We start from the raw sequence: 20704 nt of genomic DNA on the forward strand, positions 1-20704 counted from the left end.
TTGTTTATTGATGTTACTAAACCTGATTTGTTATCCTCTTTGACTACTTTCCCCCCTTTACTGTCCTACCTCCCATTGTTGGTTTTCAATGTTATTTTCCATTTCCTCTTCCTGTAATGTTTTGCCAAGGATTTTTTGAAGAGATGGTTTTCTAGCTGCGAATTCTTTTAACTTTTGTTTATTGTGGAAGGTTTTAATTTCATCTTCTAACCTGAAGCTTAATTTCGCCGGATACACGATTCTTGGTTGGAGCCCATTGTCTTTCAGTGTTTGAAATATGTTATTCCAGGATCTTCTAGCTTTCAGAGTCTGTGTTGAGAGATCAGCTGTTATCCTGATTGGTTTACCCCTAAATGTAATCTGCTTTCTTTCTCTTGCAGCTTTTAAAATTCTCTCCTTATTCTGTATGTTGGACATCTTCATTATAATGTGTCTAGGTGTGGATCTCTTATGATTTTGCACATTCGGCGTCCTGTAGGCTTCTAGGATTTGGGATTCTGTCTCAATCTTCAATTCTGGGAAGTTTTCTCGTATTATTTCACTGAATAGACTGTTTATTCCTTTGGAATGGAGCTCTGTGCCTTCCTGTATCCCAATGACTCTTAAATTTGGTCTTTTGATATTGTCCCATAATTCTTGGATGTTCTGCTCATGGTTTCTTAGCAGACTTGCTGAGCTGTCTATGTTCTTTTCCAGTTGAAATACTTTGTCTTCATTGTCTGATGTTCTCTCTTCTAAGTGATCTACTCTGCTGGTAGTATTCTCAATTGAGTTTTTAAGTTGGTTTATTGTTTCCTGCATTTCTAGAATTTCAATTTGTTTGTTTTTTATTACCTCTATCTCCCTGTGAAATTGATCTTTTACTTCCTGGATTTGTTTGTCAATGTGATCTTTCATTGTCTGATTTTGCTGTCTCATGTCTTCCTTGAGACTCCAGATCATCTGAAGCATATATATCCTGAACTCTTTATCTGATATTCCATCTGTTGCAGCTATTACCTCTTCTAAAGTTGAGTTGACCTGCATTGCTTGTGGTCCTTTCTTTCCTTGTCTTTTCATACTGCTCGCGTTTCTTTCTGCTTGGTGCAACTGTTGTGTTTTGAAATTTACCCCCTATTTATTTATGTTGCTCTTGTATACTTGAAAAGTCTCCCTTGCAGGTGCGGGCGGCGGCTGTGCCCCTACTCCAATTGGGGTGACGTGTCTACCACGCTGACGGCTCTCTGGGCCTGTTCCGGGAGTGGAAGGCGGCTCTGCTCTGTCCCTATTCCAATTGGGGTGTCGTGACTACAATGCTGGCAGGTCCCTGGGCCTGTTCCGGGCGTGGGCGGTGGGCTTGGCTGGCGGGATTCCACCTAATGGCAGTCCCTAACCTCCCTGCTTGCTAATTAATGGCTTCTCTGAGGCGCCACGCCTTCTGTAGCTTCGGGGCAGGCCGCGCGAATCAGTTGGCCTGGATCTCCGGGGTCCTGCTGCTGGCTGTTTTGATGTTGCAAGCTGTTGGAGAGTGGTGGTGTATTCTTCAGCTTTCCCGGATGGTGGCCGCTGACTGCCTGGATGGAGTGTCCGCTGTTTTGATGTTGCACTCTGAAGGAGAGTGGCGGTGTATCCTTCAGCTTTCCCGGATGGTGGCCACTGACTGCCTCGGTGGAGTGTCCGCTGTGGGGGATGGGACTGTACCACTTCCTTCCCCTTCTGAGATCCCGTGCTCGGCCCAAGGGTCCGTGTGGGCTTGGCTGGTGGGATTCCACCTAATGGCCTTCCCTAACCTCCCTGCTTGCCAATTAATGGCTTCACTGAGGCGCCACGCCTTCTGTAGCCACAGGGCAGGCCACTCGAATCAGTTGGCCTGGATCTCCGGGGCCCTGCTGCAGGCTGCTGGGATCCCTGGCACTCTATCACTTTGATTTTTTTTTCCAATAAATATTAATTTCTTGAAAGTTTTTATAATGTATTTCGTGAAATTACTCAGTGTAAGGGATTACTGCCCCCTTGTGGGCAGTCTAAAGCAAAAAGTCATTTGACTTTTTGGGTTAATTATAAATTAACCATTTGATTTTTAATATTTCTTTGGTGTGGAACAAAAGGCATTACTCAGATATGAGCTTGAATTTTAACTGCTGTGTCTTCATAGCTGTTGCAATTTAGTTCATTGTAAAAAAGGAAAGATAATTTTTCACTGTTAATTTATTTGGGGGTATAAAAATGCTTGGCACATAGTAGGCAATCTATAAATATTTGAACAGAATTGAGATGTGGTTGAGAGCTTACTAGCATTTATGAGATCTAGGTTCAATCCTCAATGCTGAAAAAAAAACCAATTATTTGAACAAATAAAGGAATATTGTGAGGATTGAATATATAAAATAAACACACAGTCCAGGGTGCATCACACACACTCAACAGTAGCTAAAATATTTTTCGTTTGGTTTTCTTTTTGTAAAATCTATATCACTAAACAAGGCCTATGTTTTCATTTTCATGTTAAGAAATAGGCAATCCAAGAAGGAAGACTCAATTATAGAACCTTAAGAAAAATAATAAGCATTAAATATTTTCTTAAGTTTTGAAATGGAATGGACCTTAGCTCTCTTCTAGTAATGCTGATTTGTGGTTCTGTCATCCCCACCAAGCTAATAATATTTGTAGGTGCCAGGCACAGTGGCACACAACCGTAATCCCAGCAGCCCAGGAGGCTAAGGCAAGAGGATTGCAAGTTCAGCCTCGGCAATGGCGAGGTGCTAAGCAACTCAATGAGACCCTGTCTCTAAATAAAATACAAAAAGGGCTTCGGATGTGGCTCAGTGATCAAGGACCCCTGAGTTCAATCCCTGGTACCAAAAGTAAAAAATATTTGTAGGTAATTGACTTTCTAGGTTACTATTCAAGTTATTGAGAGAATTGTTAAAACCAGGTATAGGAAAAAGACTACTAGAAACCTACTTTTTCATAGATGTACTATCCAGCTTCCTTTAGACATAAATCCCCCAAAACAAACTACCAGCTACAAATCTACAAAATTAAATTAATATCCAGGGCATGCTTTTATATGAGCTCTTATCTAAAAATAACTGGCTTTACTGGGTTTGGATTGAGTCTGTGCTTTTCAAGAATGACAGATAACAGTGATTCAAATTTAAATACTGTGGGATCTAATTTTTAAAGGTCAGAAAATGAAATTGTCTAAGTATTATCTTTAAAGTCTCTTTATCAATCCATTCTAATTTTAATTCTATACCTATAAATTCACATTTCTTTTCTGTGTTCTCTACCTTTAATTGCCAGTAAAATGACATTTTTTTTCCTCCAAGATTTTTGACACTTTTCATTTTATCCATTTATTTCTGTTCAGAGTTAGATCTAGAACAGCTTCCTCTAGAAACATTGCTACTCTTTTGTGGTAGAGAGTAAGAATACCATGAGAGCACAGACTTTGGAGCCAAACTAAGTGAATTAAAACTCTTATTTCAGAGCTTGGGATGTAGCTCAGCAGTAGAGCAGTTGCCTAGCATGCACAAGGCCCTGGGTTTCATTGTCATCACTAACCAAAAAAAAAAACTCTAACCATACCATTTTATAACTGTGGTATCCTGAGCAAATCATTTACCTTTCCAGTTTCCTAAACTCTAAAGTGGAGTTAATACTAATAATAATGCTAATAATGATGTAACTTAACTTCATAAAATTGTTGAGAATTAAATTAACATATTTTGAAGTGCATATAATATTAGCAGGAACCTAGTAAGTTCTGGAAAAATGTTTTTGATATTATCATTAGAGTGATTGTCAGTCTCGGGGAAATGTAGTTATCATCTAAGTAAGAAAGAACCTTAGCAGACACACTGATTTGATAAATAAGACTAATATCAGCTATGCGCAGTGAGGCACTCTTGTGATCCCAGCAAGTTGGGAGGCTGAGGCAGGATCATAAGTTCACAGTCAGCCTCAGCAACCTAGTGAGATCCTATATCAAAATAAAAAATTAAAAGAGCCAGGAATGTAACTCAGAGGTAGAGTGCCCATAAGTTCAATCCCTAGTATCTCCCCCCACAAATACAATACCAATCAAAAAACTCAGTGTATTCTGTTTGATTTATGACTCTTCAGAAATTTCATCTCATCAGATGATCAATGTTATATCCAAACTGTCCTTTAGAATAAGGGAAGTAGGAAGGGAGGAAAAGCTGTGGGAATCTAAATATCTGTCGTGTTATCTCAGGATTAGACCCCCAAAATGTCCCATGAGAAAGCCTCCATTGGACTGGCTCCTTAAAAATTAATTCACAAATCAAGTCTGATAGTAAAAACCTGGGAATCTTTTAATATAGCTTTTTATGTTAACTGAGATTTTTTTAAACTGTGTTCAAATCCTAGGCATGAATAGAATGCTTCCAATGAGAGAACGTTCCAAAACGGAGGAAGACATTCTCCGGGCAGCACTTAAGTGTAGCAGCAAGAAGACTGGAAGTAACCCCACATCAGCCTCTGATGATTCCAACGGACTAGAGTGGGAGAATGATTTTGTCAGTGCCGAAATGGATGATAATGGCAACTCCGAGTATTCTGGATTTGTAAATCCTGTATTAGAACTGTCTGATTCTGGCATGAAGCAGTCTGATACAGGTCAACAGACTCGATAGGGTGAAATTGTGTAACCCGTTTATCCCAGTTATGACCAAATGTTAAAAACCAACTAGAATGTATAGATGGTTGTGTTGCGCCTTTTTGTAAAGAGGAGGTTAGAAACCACAGTGTAAATGATTATTTTGTTAGAAAGGAATAGGAATGATAGATCTGAATTGCTTCAGAATTAAGTGCAATTTTATCATCTGCCTTCTGCTTTTCAAGACCTATTTAATGGTTTTGTCATGTTATCAATTTCCTTTATTTTAACTCGTTATAGCATTCCTGTTTACTCTTATAGATTTACATATTTTAAAAATGTTCATTACTTTTACTTCAAATGCTTTATTGATAAGCCTATTCCATTACTGTGAAAATATTAAAAGTATTTTTTGCTAATTCTCAGCAGATGTGAAGGGAGCATGACCAGGGATTGTCAGATTTAGAATAGTATCCATTTTCCAGCATTATTTACTTCTATGGCTTCTTTGGATTTTATTAACTAGTATTAAGCACAATTAATTTGCATAGATGACCCTAAGAAATGCTGAACTATCAGTTTCTTTCTGTATTTATTGTATAACCTGGTATGATGATCTTGATTCAATCTGAACAAAAGATAAAAACAAACTTTCAGAGTTTGGACATTTAAATTGGTAATAAAAAATGATATTTAAGGAAATATGTATAATTTAGGTTTTTCGCTTCCTTTTACATGCTACTATATTGACTTTAAATTGATATATTAAGTGTTTAGGTGTCATTATTTTTAAAATTTCTATATTTCCAATGAATGATCTTAGATTTTACAGAACATTCTCTGAATGATTTAAGAAAAGGAAACATAAAAAGAGTAATACGGGTATTTCAAAGTAAATAAAATCCTTTCTGGTATGAAAGGTTCTATCGATTTTATTTCACTTTTCTTTGCCTTGTAGTACAAGGTACTTCAATGGGATGGAACTAAGTCTATCAATATGTATATATATATAACTGCATTTTGTGATAGTTAACTTTCCTTCTCATTGAAATTCGTGTATCAATATCAAAAGCCAGGGATATAAAACATTCCCTAATTGCTTTCCTTGATTTTGCTGAGAATGGAGTATGATTTAATAAGCAAACCAATTCTTTTTTTCCTTAGTGTATTTTTCTTTTCTTTTTCTTGCAACACGTGCATGTTCTCAAAAATATAGGAAGGTCCAGATATAAATAGTAACTTAAAGTTCCTGCTGTATTTAAAAAAAAAAAAAAATCATGTGGTCCTTTCAATATTTGAACTGCTAGGCAATGAATCTGTAGTTTTATGTCCTTTTTTTAATCTCATAGAAATAAATATGATAATTTAATATGTAAATATAATACATTAGGAAATGCTTTTATGTACATCTGTCAATATAATTTGAGTTGTAGCTATGTCATTGAAAATATTTTAAAGGTACTCTATATTCACATTGCCTGTGTTAATGCTTTTTAAAGTTTATATACATCAGATGTATATTTTTGGTTTGGCATAAGCTACTATTGTAATTTTTCTTGGCTTTTTGTTCATAAAAAATTTTCTGAAGGAATGATAACTTCTCAAGGATTGTGAATAAACACATTTTTACATTTAAAGATAATAAATTATTTGATTATTACTGATTTTACTTTATAAAGATACAAATATTATGACTCAACTTAAAATTATTAAATCTGATGTGAAAACAAAAAGGAGTAAATTAGGAAAGGAAGATGGAACTAAACTTGAAAATACGTTTTAACTTCTAAGAAAAAGAATGTTAATTTTTGTTTTATGTTTATAAAATACACTAGAAATAACTTATTTATTGAACAAACATTGGAGAGTCCGCAGGGTCTAGGAGAGTGTTAAGGACATAACAGTAAAAAACTTAGAAGGTCCCTGCTCTTGCTTACTTAACCATCTTGGTGAGAAAGACAGACGATAATAAATAAATATAAGAAAATCAGTTAGTAAATACGCAAGGTGTAACTGAGGGCCAGGTGACTACCTTTGATAAGTCAGAGGAATCCCCTCTGAGGAGACATTTAAGCTGAGCTGGAAGCAAAAAGGCTTTGTGAAGCACGTTATAATCAAAGGGAACGGCAAGTACAAAGTGTCTGCAGTGGGAATGAATTTGGTATGCTGAAAGAATTAAAAAACCATTGGAACTGAAAGCATCAAGAATAAGAGGAGGAGTGGGATGAGTTGATGTTGGAGGGATAGTTAGGGGGCCAGATCATTCATATGAGGCCTTCTAGGTCATGGTTAAGAACGAATTTTATTTGATGCATAAAAGAAGGCCACTGGCTTGTCAGGATGTATAGTGATCAGATTTGCATTTTCCAAAGATCAGCTGCTATGTAGAGAATGAATTGTAAGAGGACAGGAGTGTATGCATACAACTCCCAAAGGGACATGGTGTGGTTTGGAATTATGAATGGATGCAGAAATTAAGAGCAAATTGAGAGGTAGAAACTGTAGGATTTTCTGATGAATTGGATATGAGGATAAAAGACTATCCTATTCATAACTGCACATAAACCACACAGGCAAAAACTCTGATTCTTCCTGGAACATGCCAAATAGTCTTGGAGGAGTTGTCAAAGGGCAATTTGTCACCTGCCTCCCTTTCTTGAAGAAGGCTGCCATGAGGTAAATTCCTCATGCAATTCCATGGTTCCAGTGAAGAATGAGACTCTACCTCACCCCTAGTCATGTACAGAAATAGGCTAGGAAACTGTTTGGCCACAGTTAACAGAGCTCCCCAATAACAGAACTACCCTCAGCTACACTTATGTAGTCTGTCTTCTCATTCCTTTGGTTCAGTGTCATCTCAGGGACATTTGTAAGGACAAGGGATGCAGGGAGATGACTGTGCTGCTGTTGCTTTTGCTATCAGTGCAAGTAATAAACTATCTAAATTTGTTTGAGCTCAGAGTCTCCCTAAAGGCCAAATTTGTGGGAGTGTGAGAGCCAACATAGCAGCTGCAGCTGTCCCTCACTTTAACTTCTTGGCTCTGACTTGAGTCAGTAAATGTAATGGAAGAAACAGGCTTGGGAAAGTGGAGGACATGAAGAGTTCTGTTTGAAAGCTGAGTTTGAGCTGTTTATGAGACATTTGAATGAGGATCCTAGGGTGTATGTCTATAGCTTAAGGAAGGAGGTCTAGGGTGAAGTTTGGGAGTCATTAGTAGGTTAGTGGTATTTTAAGTCATTCCATCATCTGAGTTCACCCAAGGGAAGCACAAAAGCAAAGAAGGCCAGTTTCTCTAAAGTTGACCTTTAAAGGAAGGAGAAACAGCCTAAAGAAGATTCAGGAGGAATACAGGTGTGGTGTCATGCCAGGAGATGGGGTGACCAACATCAAATGCACCGAGAAGAGGATGGGTGAGTTAGGGTTGGGTTTGGGAACATGAAGACTGATGCATATCTGTTATATAAGTGAGGGGATGGAAACGGAGGAGGTAGGGGATAAAGAATGAAGAACAGCTGGTGTAGATATTTTTCAAAAAGTTTTGCTCTCAGCAGAGAAATGGGGTAGTTGGAGCGTATGTAATCTAAGGTTTTTATTTAAGATACCAGGAATACTTTAGGTACTTCTAAAATGATATAATTTGGAATTATTCCTGCTCTTTTTCAATAATTTGATATATTATTTTTTAAATTTTGTTTTTAGTTGTATATGTTCATGATAACTTTATTTTTATGTCGTGCTGAGGATTGAACCTAGTGCACTACATGTGCTAGGTAAGTGTTCTACCCCTACCTAAGCTACAACCCTAGCCCAATAATTGGATATATTATTTTAGTAGAGGCCCAAATTATCATTTTGCTCTATATAAAGATGTCCTAGTCATAAGTTTTTAACATAGCCATCTTAAAAAAACACACTTGATATCAAATATATTAATAATGTTATCCTATATTCATTTTCTTGGTGCCTCTAGTTAGTTATCTGATTGGTGAGATCACACAAGAATTATATAAGAAATGGATTTCCTGAATCTAATTCTTATATCCTTAGGTAATATTAAAGGTAAAAATAAAATTAAAGTAGAAAAATATTAATATGAATATTTTTGTTATTACAAATTATTTAAATGAGTGAATATACACTAACATCCTCTGTAGTTCAGAAATCTTTTATATGTGACTGTAAATATAAGGAGCTAACTATGCCCAGTGCTATTCACAATAACATGCTATGTGGAACACTGATAAGGGACCATAAAAGTGTACACAACTGATCTAAACAGAGACACTACTAGGGAAGCACTATTTTAATCCTTATTTTTCAGAAAAGGATCCTGAGCTAGTGTCAGGTTACACGAGAAATAGATGAACTGAGGCAGTGTGATTGAGAGCTCACTCTCAAGACTATAACTTCATCCTGTAGAAGTTAGGTCAATATTATTTTTTGAGGGGTCTGGGAAGTTTGGGTTTTGTTTGCTTAGCTGAGTGTTGAAAAATTGTTTAAAGATACCCAAAGTGATACTGTCATAAAAAGACACTTTGACCCAAGGTGAAGTTCCATTGTTGCACCTTATCATGACAGAAGTTTTCTTTTTGGCTCTTGAGCAACAATGACAGTCAACAGTACCAGACTGGTTCATCTCTACTCCCTTGTGGCCTTCCATCAGTAACAAAGTAGTGAGACCATAAACAGCTGAAATCACTGTTCTTAAATTTTCTTCACTAGAGCTCCTGACCCTAAATTCCTCACTTAAGAGGTAGAAGTCAAGTAAATATTTTCATGTGGAATGAATAGTTGAATAATGAGTGATTGGTTTGAGGACAATTCAAAGCAATTAGAAGCCAAATAAATTTCAATCACATTTTACATAGCTCTCATCCTTGGTCACCACCTGAAATTTAAGCTCTCTGATGGTTTCAATCATGGTCCACACAATAAAATAGTAACCACAGTTATTTTAACACAAAACACCTAATAAAAGGAATTAATTAAATAAGTGTTGACTGACAAAAAGGGCCCTGAAGTAACATGAAAGCAGCTACCACTTACACACAAAAAAAAATGTTAACAGTTATCTCCTGGTAGTAGGAGTATGGCTAATTTTTCTACAGATACAAATAATTTAAAGTACAGCTTAAGTGACTGCATATCCCATCTTACCTTCATAGAAATGAATACCATCGTTCATATAAGCCTAAAAGTTAGGCTTCTACAAGTCAATCCAGACATCATATAGTATACACAGAATTTTCTAGAAAATGGTTATAGAATCATATGGCATGAGATTTCACCAGTGGAAGGCACAACCATGTCGTGAAACTACAGACTCAGGAAAAGTTACTATAACACTGGCACAAGTTAACATACCTCTCAACTTGGCACAAGAAAATTCAATTCCTAGGGACAAAGGAGTCTTTCAGGTATATGTTGAAATTTTCACAGTTCAGCTGCAGAATATCAATATTTTGTTTGACCCCACCTAGTCCACTGTGGCACTTTTTGTTTTTTGTTTTGTTTTGTTTAGAAAATGCTTTTTCTACCCAATGGTCACTGACCAGAGCAGCTATTATATGTGACCATGTTACCTAAGGAGAGTTGGTTGTGAGGGGTGACAAGCTGACTTTTCCCTGGAACTGGAATAAGGAGATCAGTTTCTTTTTGAGTGATCAATAACATGTAAATCTTAGAGTTATGCGTGGTCTTGTGCCACCATGTATTAGGAGAATGGAGCTGATATTCGTTGTGGGGCAGAGCTGCAGGCATTTGAATCCTGACTAAGGTTTGCTGGTTTCCTTCCATGTGTTCCATGAGGTACTTCAGCTTGCCTCTAACAACCCCTATTTGTGCTCAGGTAGCTCTGGCAGAGATTTTATGCTTTGTAATCAAAACAATTTTAATACTAACCTATTACTCCATTACTACTAAAAGAATTGGTCTATGGAAAGTTTCTATTATTTGGAGAATAGTAGTATTACTATTTAGTAACCCTCTTTTTTGTCAATCTATTAAGAAAAAAAAACTTTTTTTAATTGAAGCTTGTATTTCTCAAATCAAACAAATCTTTTGCAGGTTAAACATTAGGAAAAATCATTAACTAGTTTATATGAACATGAGGTTTTTCTGGATGTATCTCCTAACACATTTTTGGGTTCAGTAACAATGATACCGAAATTTCTTAATATTAAAACTTTGTAATTTAGCATTTAGCCATCAGCCTCAAAGACAAGAAACAAGTGGAAAGTTCTTTCAAAATGGCTGAATGTTACATAACCTACACATTAGAGTGTATACACTTTGCTTAGAGACAGCTTGTACCATAAGATCATTTTCACTATGAATAATTCTAACAGCCTGGGTGACCTACTTTGTAAATCCATCTCAGAAAGGAAGTTACAATCCCAGAAAAAGATAATATAGTAAGCCCGGCGCCGTGGTGCATGCCTGTAATCCCAGCAGCTCGGAAGGCTGAGGCAGGAGGATTATGAGTTCAAAGCCAACCTCAGCAAGAGCAAGGCGCTAAGCAACTCAGTGAGACCCTGTCTCTAAATAAAATACAAAATAGGGCTGGGGATGTGGCTTAGTGGCCCAGTGTTCTGAAAAAAAAAAATTTTAAATATAATATAGTAAAGGCAACTTAGTGACTAGAAGAGATAGTAGATAAATAACTTCAGGTCAGAGTATTTGCTGCTATAATGAATTATTGCAATTTAATGGTTCACAACAAATTTATCATCTTCAAGTTCTGTAAGAAGTCAAACACAAATCTCACTGGACTAAAATCAAGGTATCCACAGGATTTCATTGCATTCTAGAGGTTTCTCTGCCTTTTTCAACTTCTAGATATCAAGTGCATGATTTCTAGCTTCTAGAGACTACCTGCATTCGTTGGCTCACAGCCTCCTTCCTCCATCTTCAAATCCTGCACCAGCAGATCAAGTCCTCACATTTCATCACTCTGACATCTTGCTCTGCCTCTCCTATTTGTAAGGACCCTGTAATTATTAGGTCCAGAATAAGCTAAAACAATCTCTCTATTTTAAGGTGAACTGATGAGCAAACCTAATTCCATCTGCAGCCTTAATTCCCATTTGCTACATAACAACACATTCACAGTTTCAGAGGTTAGCACATGGACATCTGCACATCTTGGGCCAAGCCATTACTCTGTCTACCACAGGAAGTAAGAAAAAAAAAAAAAAAACAGGACAAAGAAACTGAAAAGTTATTTGGGCCACTTTAAGTAGGGACAAATAGTTCTCTCTACAGCAATAGTTCCAGGGCCGAAGTGTTGGACATCATCTTTTATAGCCAGGAGAAACTGATGGTCTGAAACAACAGAAGGTATACTTGGGCTAACAATCATTGGAAGGAGGCCAGAAAGTTTAAAATATTATTAAAAATATTTTAGAAAGGCTGTTACAGGAATACGTTAATTTTTTTCAAAATTGGACCTGTGACAGCAGGACATTTCATTAACCTGGAAATTTCACTTCTTCTTCTTCTTTTTTTTTTTTAATCGTCAATGGACCTTTATTTTATTTATTTATATGTGGTGCTGAGAATCCAACCCAGTGCCTCACAATTGCAAGGCATGTGCTTTACCACTGAGCCACAATCCCAGCCCCGAAATATCACTTCTTAATGCTAGAATCTAATTAATCAAATGGTTCTTATTTATGTAACATTCACTTTAACTTAGCTAAAAGAAGTGAAATGTGAATGTTTTAAATAAATACAACTTTATTTGAAGCTAAATTTTTAGAAATGTTTAAGCATTTATTATAAATATTTACATATATTTATTTATATAGAACATCCTAAGAATAATTATTTCCCTTTTTTCAAAAGTTTCAAAGAATTGGTTAAGGAATTAAACTTTGATTTTATTATGTTCATGAATGCTGTTAAAAATTGAAATTTAAATTGGGCTGTGGCACACTTGTAATCCCTGTGACTCAGGAGGTTGAGGCAGGAGGATCATGAGTTCAAAACTAGCATCAGCAATTTAGGGAGGCCCTAAACACCTTGGTGAGACCCTGTCTCAAAATAAATGATTAAAAAGGGATAGGGATATGGCTCAGTGATAAACTGCCCCTGGGTTCAATCCCTGGTACCAAAAAAAAAAAAAAAAATTGAAATTGAAAAGTTATGTAAAGTACATAAAAATCAAACTTCAAATTTGGTAAGAAAGTAATTTTAAACACTGGTTTTTAAAAGTGTTTAAATATTAGTTTTAGATAATGAATATAGACAAGGAGATTAAGGAGAACTGTTGTCTTAGGAACAGACTATAACTCCATAAAAAAAAAAATCAAGGTATTGTTTCTCCTTATATTTAAGCCACAATGACTTGCAGACAGAACTCTAGAACTCATTCCAGTACTCTGGTTCTACAAGTACTAACAGGCTATAGACACCAGTTAATAACCTGCCTGGAGCTTTGACCTTGAAAATTAATGGCAGCTGTGAAATGATGTGACCAAACCAAGATATAATTCCTTACAAAAGCAAATCCCAACCGATATCAAGAAGAAAAAGAAAATATATGACCTTATTTTGAGAACACAATTTCATCACAAGGATATTTTTACACACTAACCCTCACTAATGTACACTTAATTCTTCATAGATCCAGAAGTGCAACAGGTGACTAAGACGATGAGTAACAACACGATGGTAATAACAAATCCCAAACTTGGCAGCCTAACAGATGACTATGATGTACTAAACTAATAAACTTTTAATAAGCAGAATGTCTCCAATCTGTCCTTCATCCTTCATGTTTCTCCTCTTAGACCCTCGGTTCACAATTCATTTTCATCCATTTCTGTAGGAAGAGGGCTTTGGGTAGAACAGGATGAACAGCTGCCATTCTCAGGTATGGGTATCTGTGCTGGCCAGTTTTCCTGCAAGAGCGGTCTTGGAGAAAAAAGAAATTGTGTCTCAAACCATTCCAGTGACTCTCCATCTTCCTTCTCCAACAGGAACTGATACTCACCGAATCTGACCATGCACCGGTAGGGCAAGTCCATTTTATTTAGGTAGCCTAGCTCCTGGCTGTCCACAATCAGACTGGTCTTCCTGCTCATATTTTTAATTTCAAAAGAGAGAACTGAGCTGTTAAACTGTTTAAATGGCTGCAGAGAAAACTGGATTCGTGAAGCCTGTTTGTCCTGAAAAACATAATGACAGATGTTGGAATTCCGTCCAAATTTTATCACTTCGGTGGAAGGGAATTTCTGTCTATCATAAAATGTTCTGGATTGAAATATTCCACTTTGCAACTGGCCAGGATGATAAACAGTCATGTGGAGACAAGTTACTGTCTCTTCTGTGTCGGCATCTTCAAAAGTAGACATGATGTACACCAGAAGATCAGCCTGCAACAGTTAAACCACCAGAGTTAGTTCATATCGCTGAGAACTTTGATTCTAGTATTCTGATGAAAACTTTTTGATAGATGATAATACACAGGACCCTCTCAATTAGCTAATGCATGTGTGTAATCTTACACCAAGCCCTATCGGAACTGGTGTCTTACCTTTTGCTATCTCTATTTTTCATTTCTAGTTTGACCCTAAGACCATACATATAATCTGGACATTAGCAAGTAATGATTATTGACAACATAGTGACATGGAAATTTCAGATCCATTCTCATTGAAATAGAATAACTTTAGCCCAGATAAAATATGACAGTTGTACTTTAAAAAGAAAATTGGGAAATAAAAAAATCTCTGGTTTGAATACCCTGAGAGGATGTACTCATTAAACCTACACTTTATTAACTGTATTATGATATCATTAGAAATTGTGAAATCTGATTAAATAAGAAATTTGTTATAAACAAATAATTGAAATATTGTTCCTTATAGCCTCACTTAGAGTTCCAACAGTTAAATGATTGAAAATAGTAAATGCTTTCAATGGTTATCATATTCTTTAATTTTAAATTTAGACATTACACACTTAAAATAAATCTCCACAAGGTAGTTCTAAATATCATGGTCTGCACTGGTACTGGAGTTGTTTATTTCTGTGCAACTGGATGCTTTTTGGTCATTAACCACAAGCAACAAACCAACTGCTGTTAACCACATCCTTATAGCCCCGAGCCCTCGGGTGCCCTCCAACTACACTTCCCTATGTTCACTTTTGATAATCAGAGTATTTAAAGTAGTACAACTAGAGAAGAGAATTAACTGATAAAATTTTTTTACATTATTTTAACATGAAACTGCCATTTCAAAACTAGTTTAGTTTTAAAATTACATGCATATGATTTGAAAATTCAAACAATAAAACAAGAATTTAGAAGTCGCTTTCCACACCCTAACCCTTTGTCTTTCTCTCCTAGAGTCTATCAAGATTACTTTTAACCAACCTTTAAAAAGTTGGTTCTTGCTAGCATAAGCGCACACACACACACACACACACACACACACACACACACTCTCACACCAGCATGAGCATGCACACACATGTGCCACATGTGCATGTTTCTCTCTAAGGTCTTTCACAAATATAAACATAGTAGATTTAGTTCTGGAATTTTCATTGTTTCCTTAAGAGTGTACATGGGTGATTTTTTTTCCACCTCTACCCATCTCAATATAGCTCACTCCTTAATAGCTCCATAGAGTTCCTTTCATCTGTGTTGTGATGAGGTATAGAGAGATGCTAAGCATCCCCTGCTTTCCTTGTGTGCTTCTTGCTTGTATTGCTGGACCTTTGCTTATACTAGTTTGGGGTTTTGACACCAATAATCTTAAGTGAGGTTGATTTTTAGTTTAGATTTCATTATTTTTTTGTTTGCCATCTACATTAAATGTTGGTATCAAAACTATACTGGTCTGAAAAAGAAAAAAAACAGAATACTTTATTCCCTTTCCGTTTGTTGCTATTTACTTTTTAAATATTTATCCTTAAGTTTTAGGTGGACACAATATCTTTATTTTACATTTATGTGGCACTGAGGATCGAATCCAGTGCCTCGTGCATGCTAGGTGAGCACTCTATCACTAAGCCACAACCCCAGCCCCTACTATTTACTTTTAAAATAGAATCTTTTCTTCTGTTTTGCAATGTTATGCTGCTAAAATCAAAATTAATTCACTTCATTATTCAACAAGTGGCAGAGCTGAGCAAGATTACTATTTTTTACTTGGAAATGCATCTTTATCTTTACAGTTTCATTCATCATATAGTTCTTGGACATTGTAACATCATATTGGACTACCCAAAGAGAAAAGAAATGTCCAGTTATAAGTAGAAAAAGTGAGAGAAACCCTCAAAATCTTGGGCCAAGAGTGACAAAAATAACCATGAAACCAAAGCCAGCAAGAATTAACACACAATGAATAGAACTGGTTGATCCATCCTACACTGTGATTTGAAGATGCTTTAATTAGGATAATAAAGTCTCATTATTCAAGAAGTAGACAGCATAAGAGAGAATAATTATAATAAGTCGTAGGATGATGCAATTAGCAATTAACAAGAAAAAATGTGCTATTGTGATATCTGGGTAATTTTCACTTTCCTCCTAGGTTTTCCTATTTGTTTTAAAATTTTCCACAATAAACATGTATTACACTTGCAATATTAAAAAATCAAAATTAAAGAAAAAAATTTAAAACAAAGAATTTGCTCTTAACATTCAGTAAATAAAGAAGAGCAAGAATCTGTCCGTGACCTCCAGCTCTGTCTGGGATAAGCTGCCATTATTCATTCCTGGGCTTTGGACAGTTCCAAAAAAAGAACTGGATTTAAACATTCTGTATTCTGGATATAAACAGACTTTTTGTGGACAGCCAATTTTTGGTTTTGGATTTCTATATAAGCTCTTAGCTTATAATTCTGTCTTTTGAGCAAATTCACCACCAAGAAAAGTTTGCTCCATATAGGCTTTTACACCTTGTACCCAGGGAAGATATATTATCCAAGGGAAAAAATAGGCATTCTGGTTTGTAAATCAAGGTCTAATATGCAGGTCAGTGTGAATCAATTCGTATAGGGTTTGATGAACCTATGAGCACACAGTAGTGACTCCTTCCAACACAAACTGTCAAGTATTTGCTACCTCTTCCTCCCAGGCCTACCCCTCCCAGTTCTGATCCATTAGAAAGATGACTGGTCTACTCCTTCAGAATGGTGATTCACCCCTTAAGAATCATGTCAACATGAATGGAAATTTGGGGGAGGGGAGTACCAGGGATTGAACCCAGAAGCGCTTAACCTCTGATGTACACTCCTAGCCTTTTTAATTTTTTATTGAGACAGGATCTTGCTAAGTTGCTTAGGGTCTCACCAAATTGCTGAGGCTAGCCTCGAATGTTCAATCCTCTTGCCTCAGCCTCCTGAGTCCCTGGAATTACAGGTGTGCACCACCAGGCCAGGCTCCAAGCAGAAGCTTTAAAAGTTACTGTATACTTGCATCTTCTCTCTTTCCTTTGTTACATCAGAAGTTTCCAAAAGTTAATGATCAACCTGGGTCCTGGAGGGAAGGGCTAGAGACAGATACATAAAGAACATAACATAAGCAAAAAAAATCAACCCTTCTTCTCTGAAATTTTTGGGGTTATTTGTTACTGCACCATAAAGTAGCCTGAGCTAACAAATGCATTTACCTATCTTTCAAAGGTAAGAAAGGACTGACAACAAGGGTTCTTACTTACTATGTATGTCTTACATGTGCCAAGCACTGTGCTAAGCCTCCACTTCATCTTTCCTAATGTGCAAAAGAACCCTATGATCCACCACTTCACAGATGAGGGACATCAATCTCAAAGGATTTAAATACTAGCCTATTCACAAATGCAGTGTCAAGGGCAGGATTCAAACTCTAATGCTCCCTCACTTACCATTACAAGTTCTACCTCCTTGGTTACCAGTTCCTTCACAAACTATAGCAGTTAATCTAAAAAGAAGGAGGACTTGGGAATGTGTGTTCTATAGCCAGCAAGCCACCAACCTAGACTCTAGTTTTTGGGGGAAGGGAAATATGGTTATTAGCACTGCCTCGTTAGAGGAATATGCTCTGAAGCACCAGGTTACCATCAATATCAGTTATTCTGAAACCTGTGTATAAAAATTATGAGCATGGACCTGGTACACACCAGCAACTGTGGCAGGTTGTTTGGGGAGCGTCAAAGTTGCTCTAGTCTCTGATCTAATCTGATTAAAGATGCTCTGACCATAGTCTCTGATTTCAAGGAACTCAGAAACTAATATATTTGTTACAAAGTAGCCTGGATCCCTGGCATTTCAAAGTAGTCAGAAGGAAAACAGAAAGGGCAGAAACTAACAAATAACTAAAATACTAAATTTTAGATTAGTGGATTTTTACAAAAATCTCCTGTGCAGATGCTCAAAAAAGCTTTTTGAAATCTGTGAGACTACCAAATGAACAGAAGGACAATGAGCTTAGATAGTGAAAACAGTAGGGTGGGTATCTCTAAAAAGGGAAACAGGCCAAGAGTAGGAAGGAGACTTACTTTTCACCATATACTTTGAAATTTTGGGATTTTACACTAAGTGCATTAAGATCTATGCAAACACAGCCCAGCCCAGTGTCACATGCCTGTAATCCTAGCTGCTCTGGAGGCTGAGGCAGAAGGATCATGAGTTCAAAGCCAGCCTCCATAAAAGTGAGATGCTAAGCAACTCAGTGAGTCCCTGTCTCTAAATAAAATACAAAACAGGGCTGGTGATGTGGCTCAGTGGTCGAGTGTCCCCAAGTTCAATCCCCAGTACCCACCCCCCCCAAAAAAAATTCCACAAACTATTCAAACATTAACAATTTTTTTCTTTACAAAAATCATGAAGTCTTAGAATTTTAAGGAATTTATGGGAATTGGAGATTAGCAAAGCATCATTAATTGGCAAACTATGAAATCTGACATCACAAAGTTGAAGAACACTGATGATGTCTGACAAAGAGTATTATCTGTTTTAACAAAAGAGCTACAATAAAACAGGGCATGTGGGTTGCATGCTTGAGTGTCAAAAGAAGAGCTGACCCCAGCTGGACACCAGGAAGTGTACACTTAACTGGAGGTCTTAGGAGGGGAAAAGAGGGTTATATGTAGTTCAAGAGAAGACTTCTGACTCCTCTGAAAGAAAAGGAAAAAAGAATGGATATGTGCACAGGCATTGAATGAAACAATGCTATGGCCATCTCCCAACTCTGACCCCTCCCATACACACCCTATCCCCAAGGTCCTGCAAAACCAGTGAAGTGACATACTACCCTGGTATTGCAGAAGGATATTTGGCCTTCAAATATCATAAATAAAAAGTTATTCAGAGATCTTTCTTTCTTTTTCTTTTTTTTTTTTTTTTTTTTTTTTTTTTTTTTTTTTTTTTTTTGCTAGAAGTAGCCAGGTGTCCAAGCAGTTTAACAGAAAGTTTGGCACCCCTGGGTGGTCATGCATGCCAAAAAAGTTTCTCAAGTTTTAAGAGTTTGGTCAAAAAACAAAACAAAACAAAGTTGACCCTAATGATGGAATTCCTTGTGGATGATGTGTTAGGAAATGTACCCCTCTAAAATTTTTGCCTTCTTCTCTCTCTGCCTCAACTCCTCACTGATATTCTGGAGAGAATATGTGATTAAAAGTAGAAAATTCCCATTATTTTCCAAGTCTTTTCTCCCTGACAAATACCCCACTCTAAGCTTATAGAAGGGGAAGAGAAAGTTGGGAGCAAAGCTAGACAGTTTTCCTCCTGCCCAACCCGCTCGGCGGTCCTCACCCTGCAGCGCCCCTTTGCAGCCATCAGGGAGGACCCCACAGTTTAGCAGAGCTTGTCGGCAGAATCAACATGTGCTGCGCTCACAGATCTTCCAAAAAGAGTGCCGAAAACCAGACTCAGAAGGAGCAGAACCTTAGAGAGCTCAGCGTTCTCAGGGACTGTGCCTTCTTCCTCCCAGGCCGCTGGACTGGCCTGGCCCCTGGGAACGTGCGCAGGCACACTTGTCCAAGGCTGCGGACATCCGCTGTGAACAGTGTGAATTCAGGCTTCCAGGGGATTGGGGAAATTCCGATTTCTGCTCTGGAAGCTGGGGAAAGTCCCAGAAAGCAACGGATATACTTTCCTAACGAACCGATCTGAATTGGCAGGCAGAGGAACTCGGCGCTGCGGGGAGCCTCGGGTGCCGGCGAAAGGTCCCGCCCCCCAAGGAGAGCGTGGGGTCGGGGCAAGGGCAAGGGACTCAGGCCAGGATGCTCCGTGCGCCTGCCACCCTCCTACGTGACACTTTTTTTTTTTTTTTTTTTTTTTGCTTTCTGGTTAGGAAAAAAAAAAAACCCAAAATATAGCAAAGTACAAAGAAGGCACACCCACATCTCCAAAACTTTCCAGAAACTTCCCATTTTACAAGTGTCCATGTTTTACAAGGCTGGTGGCTCAGGCTAGCATTTTTCCTTAGCGTGTCGTAGGTGTCCGCCTTCAAACCCAGCCAGCAGGCGCGTCTGGTGATGACTTCAGGCGACACCCGAAAAAACTTCCTAGACAAAGCTGACTTCTCTAAGGGGTAAACAAGAGTCCCCACCTCACCCCTGGACGGCTGACCAGCAGGTACCTGGGGACTCAGGGGTCCGTGAACTTTCTCGAGCGGCTGCGGCTGGAGGGAGGCTTGGGGTAGCTGTCCCCGGGGCCAGATGTGGGACGCAGAGGGTGGGTGCGCGCGACAGGCCCAGCGACACGCCAGGCTGCGGGTGCGAGGGACCCCGGGCAGCCCAACCTCCCACCCGCGAGTGCTTATAAAGCCTGGCGGAGGCGGGAAGGTTTCAGACTCCGCCCGCCCCTCGCCAGCCCCTTCCTTCTTCTGGTCACCGCCGCCAATGACGTTCCCTGGAGAAGCCCGCCCCCGTTACCGCTGAGTTCGCGTGACCCGGTGGGAGGCGCTGGGTGCCAGCGGGGACCACGCCTTCCCCAGCAGCCCACTCCGGAGAGCGCGTGACTTGAGAGTTCGCTTTTGAAAAGAAGGGAACTAGATCACTTCAACTTTAAGGGCTACTTCTCCCCACAAAGGAGGGTTGCCCTGGGGTCACAGCAGGCTGGGAATAGAACTCACTTTTTGGTGACTAAGGATGACCAGCAAG

General features: G+C 38.1%; 2 protein-coding genes across 4 annotated transcripts in view; one reads left to right on the forward strand and one right to left on the reverse strand.

Moving 5' to 3' along the window:
- The window catches only part of Ap1ar (adaptor related protein complex 1 associated regulatory protein), a 41740-nt gene extending 35841 nt beyond the window's left edge, over positions 1-5899 (forward strand). Inside the window, exon 10 of the mRNA XM_026389680.2 lies at positions 4375-5899. Within this exon, the coding sequence (XP_026245465.1) occupies positions 4375-4640 (266 nt within the window). The 3' untranslated portion in view covers positions 4641-5899. The remainder of the gene's footprint in view (positions 1-4374) is intronic.
- Positions 5900-12913: 7014 nt separating this feature from the next.
- On the reverse strand, positions 12914-20298 carry Tifa (TRAF interacting protein with forkhead associated domain). Of its 3 annotated transcripts, none has more exons than XM_026389713.2 (2): positions 20182-20298; positions 12914-13981 (listed from the first exon to the last, which is right to left on the reverse strand). In XM_026389713.2, the coding sequence occupies exon 2, from the start codon at positions 13958-13960 to the stop codon at positions 13406-13408; it is 555 nt and encodes a 184-aa protein (XP_026245498.2). In that variant the 5' UTR covers positions 13961-13981; positions 20182-20298; the 3' UTR covers positions 12914-13405. The 3 variants fall into 3 exon arrangements, 2 of the variants coding, with proteins under 2 accessions (XP_026245498.2, XP_026245499.2); XM_026389714.2 differs by lacking the exon at positions 20182-20298 and adding an exon at positions 16912-17077; XR_003300876.1 differs by lacking the exon at positions 12914-13981 and adding an exon at positions 17075-17110.
- Positions 20299-20704: the final 406 nt, after the last annotated feature.

The sequence above is a fragment of the Urocitellus parryii genome, chromosome 10 (genome assembly GCF_045843805.1).
Source record: "Urocitellus parryii isolate mUroPar1 chromosome 10, mUroPar1.hap1, whole genome shotgun sequence".
Lineage (NCBI taxonomy): Eukaryota > Metazoa > Chordata > Mammalia > Rodentia > Sciuridae > Urocitellus > Urocitellus parryii.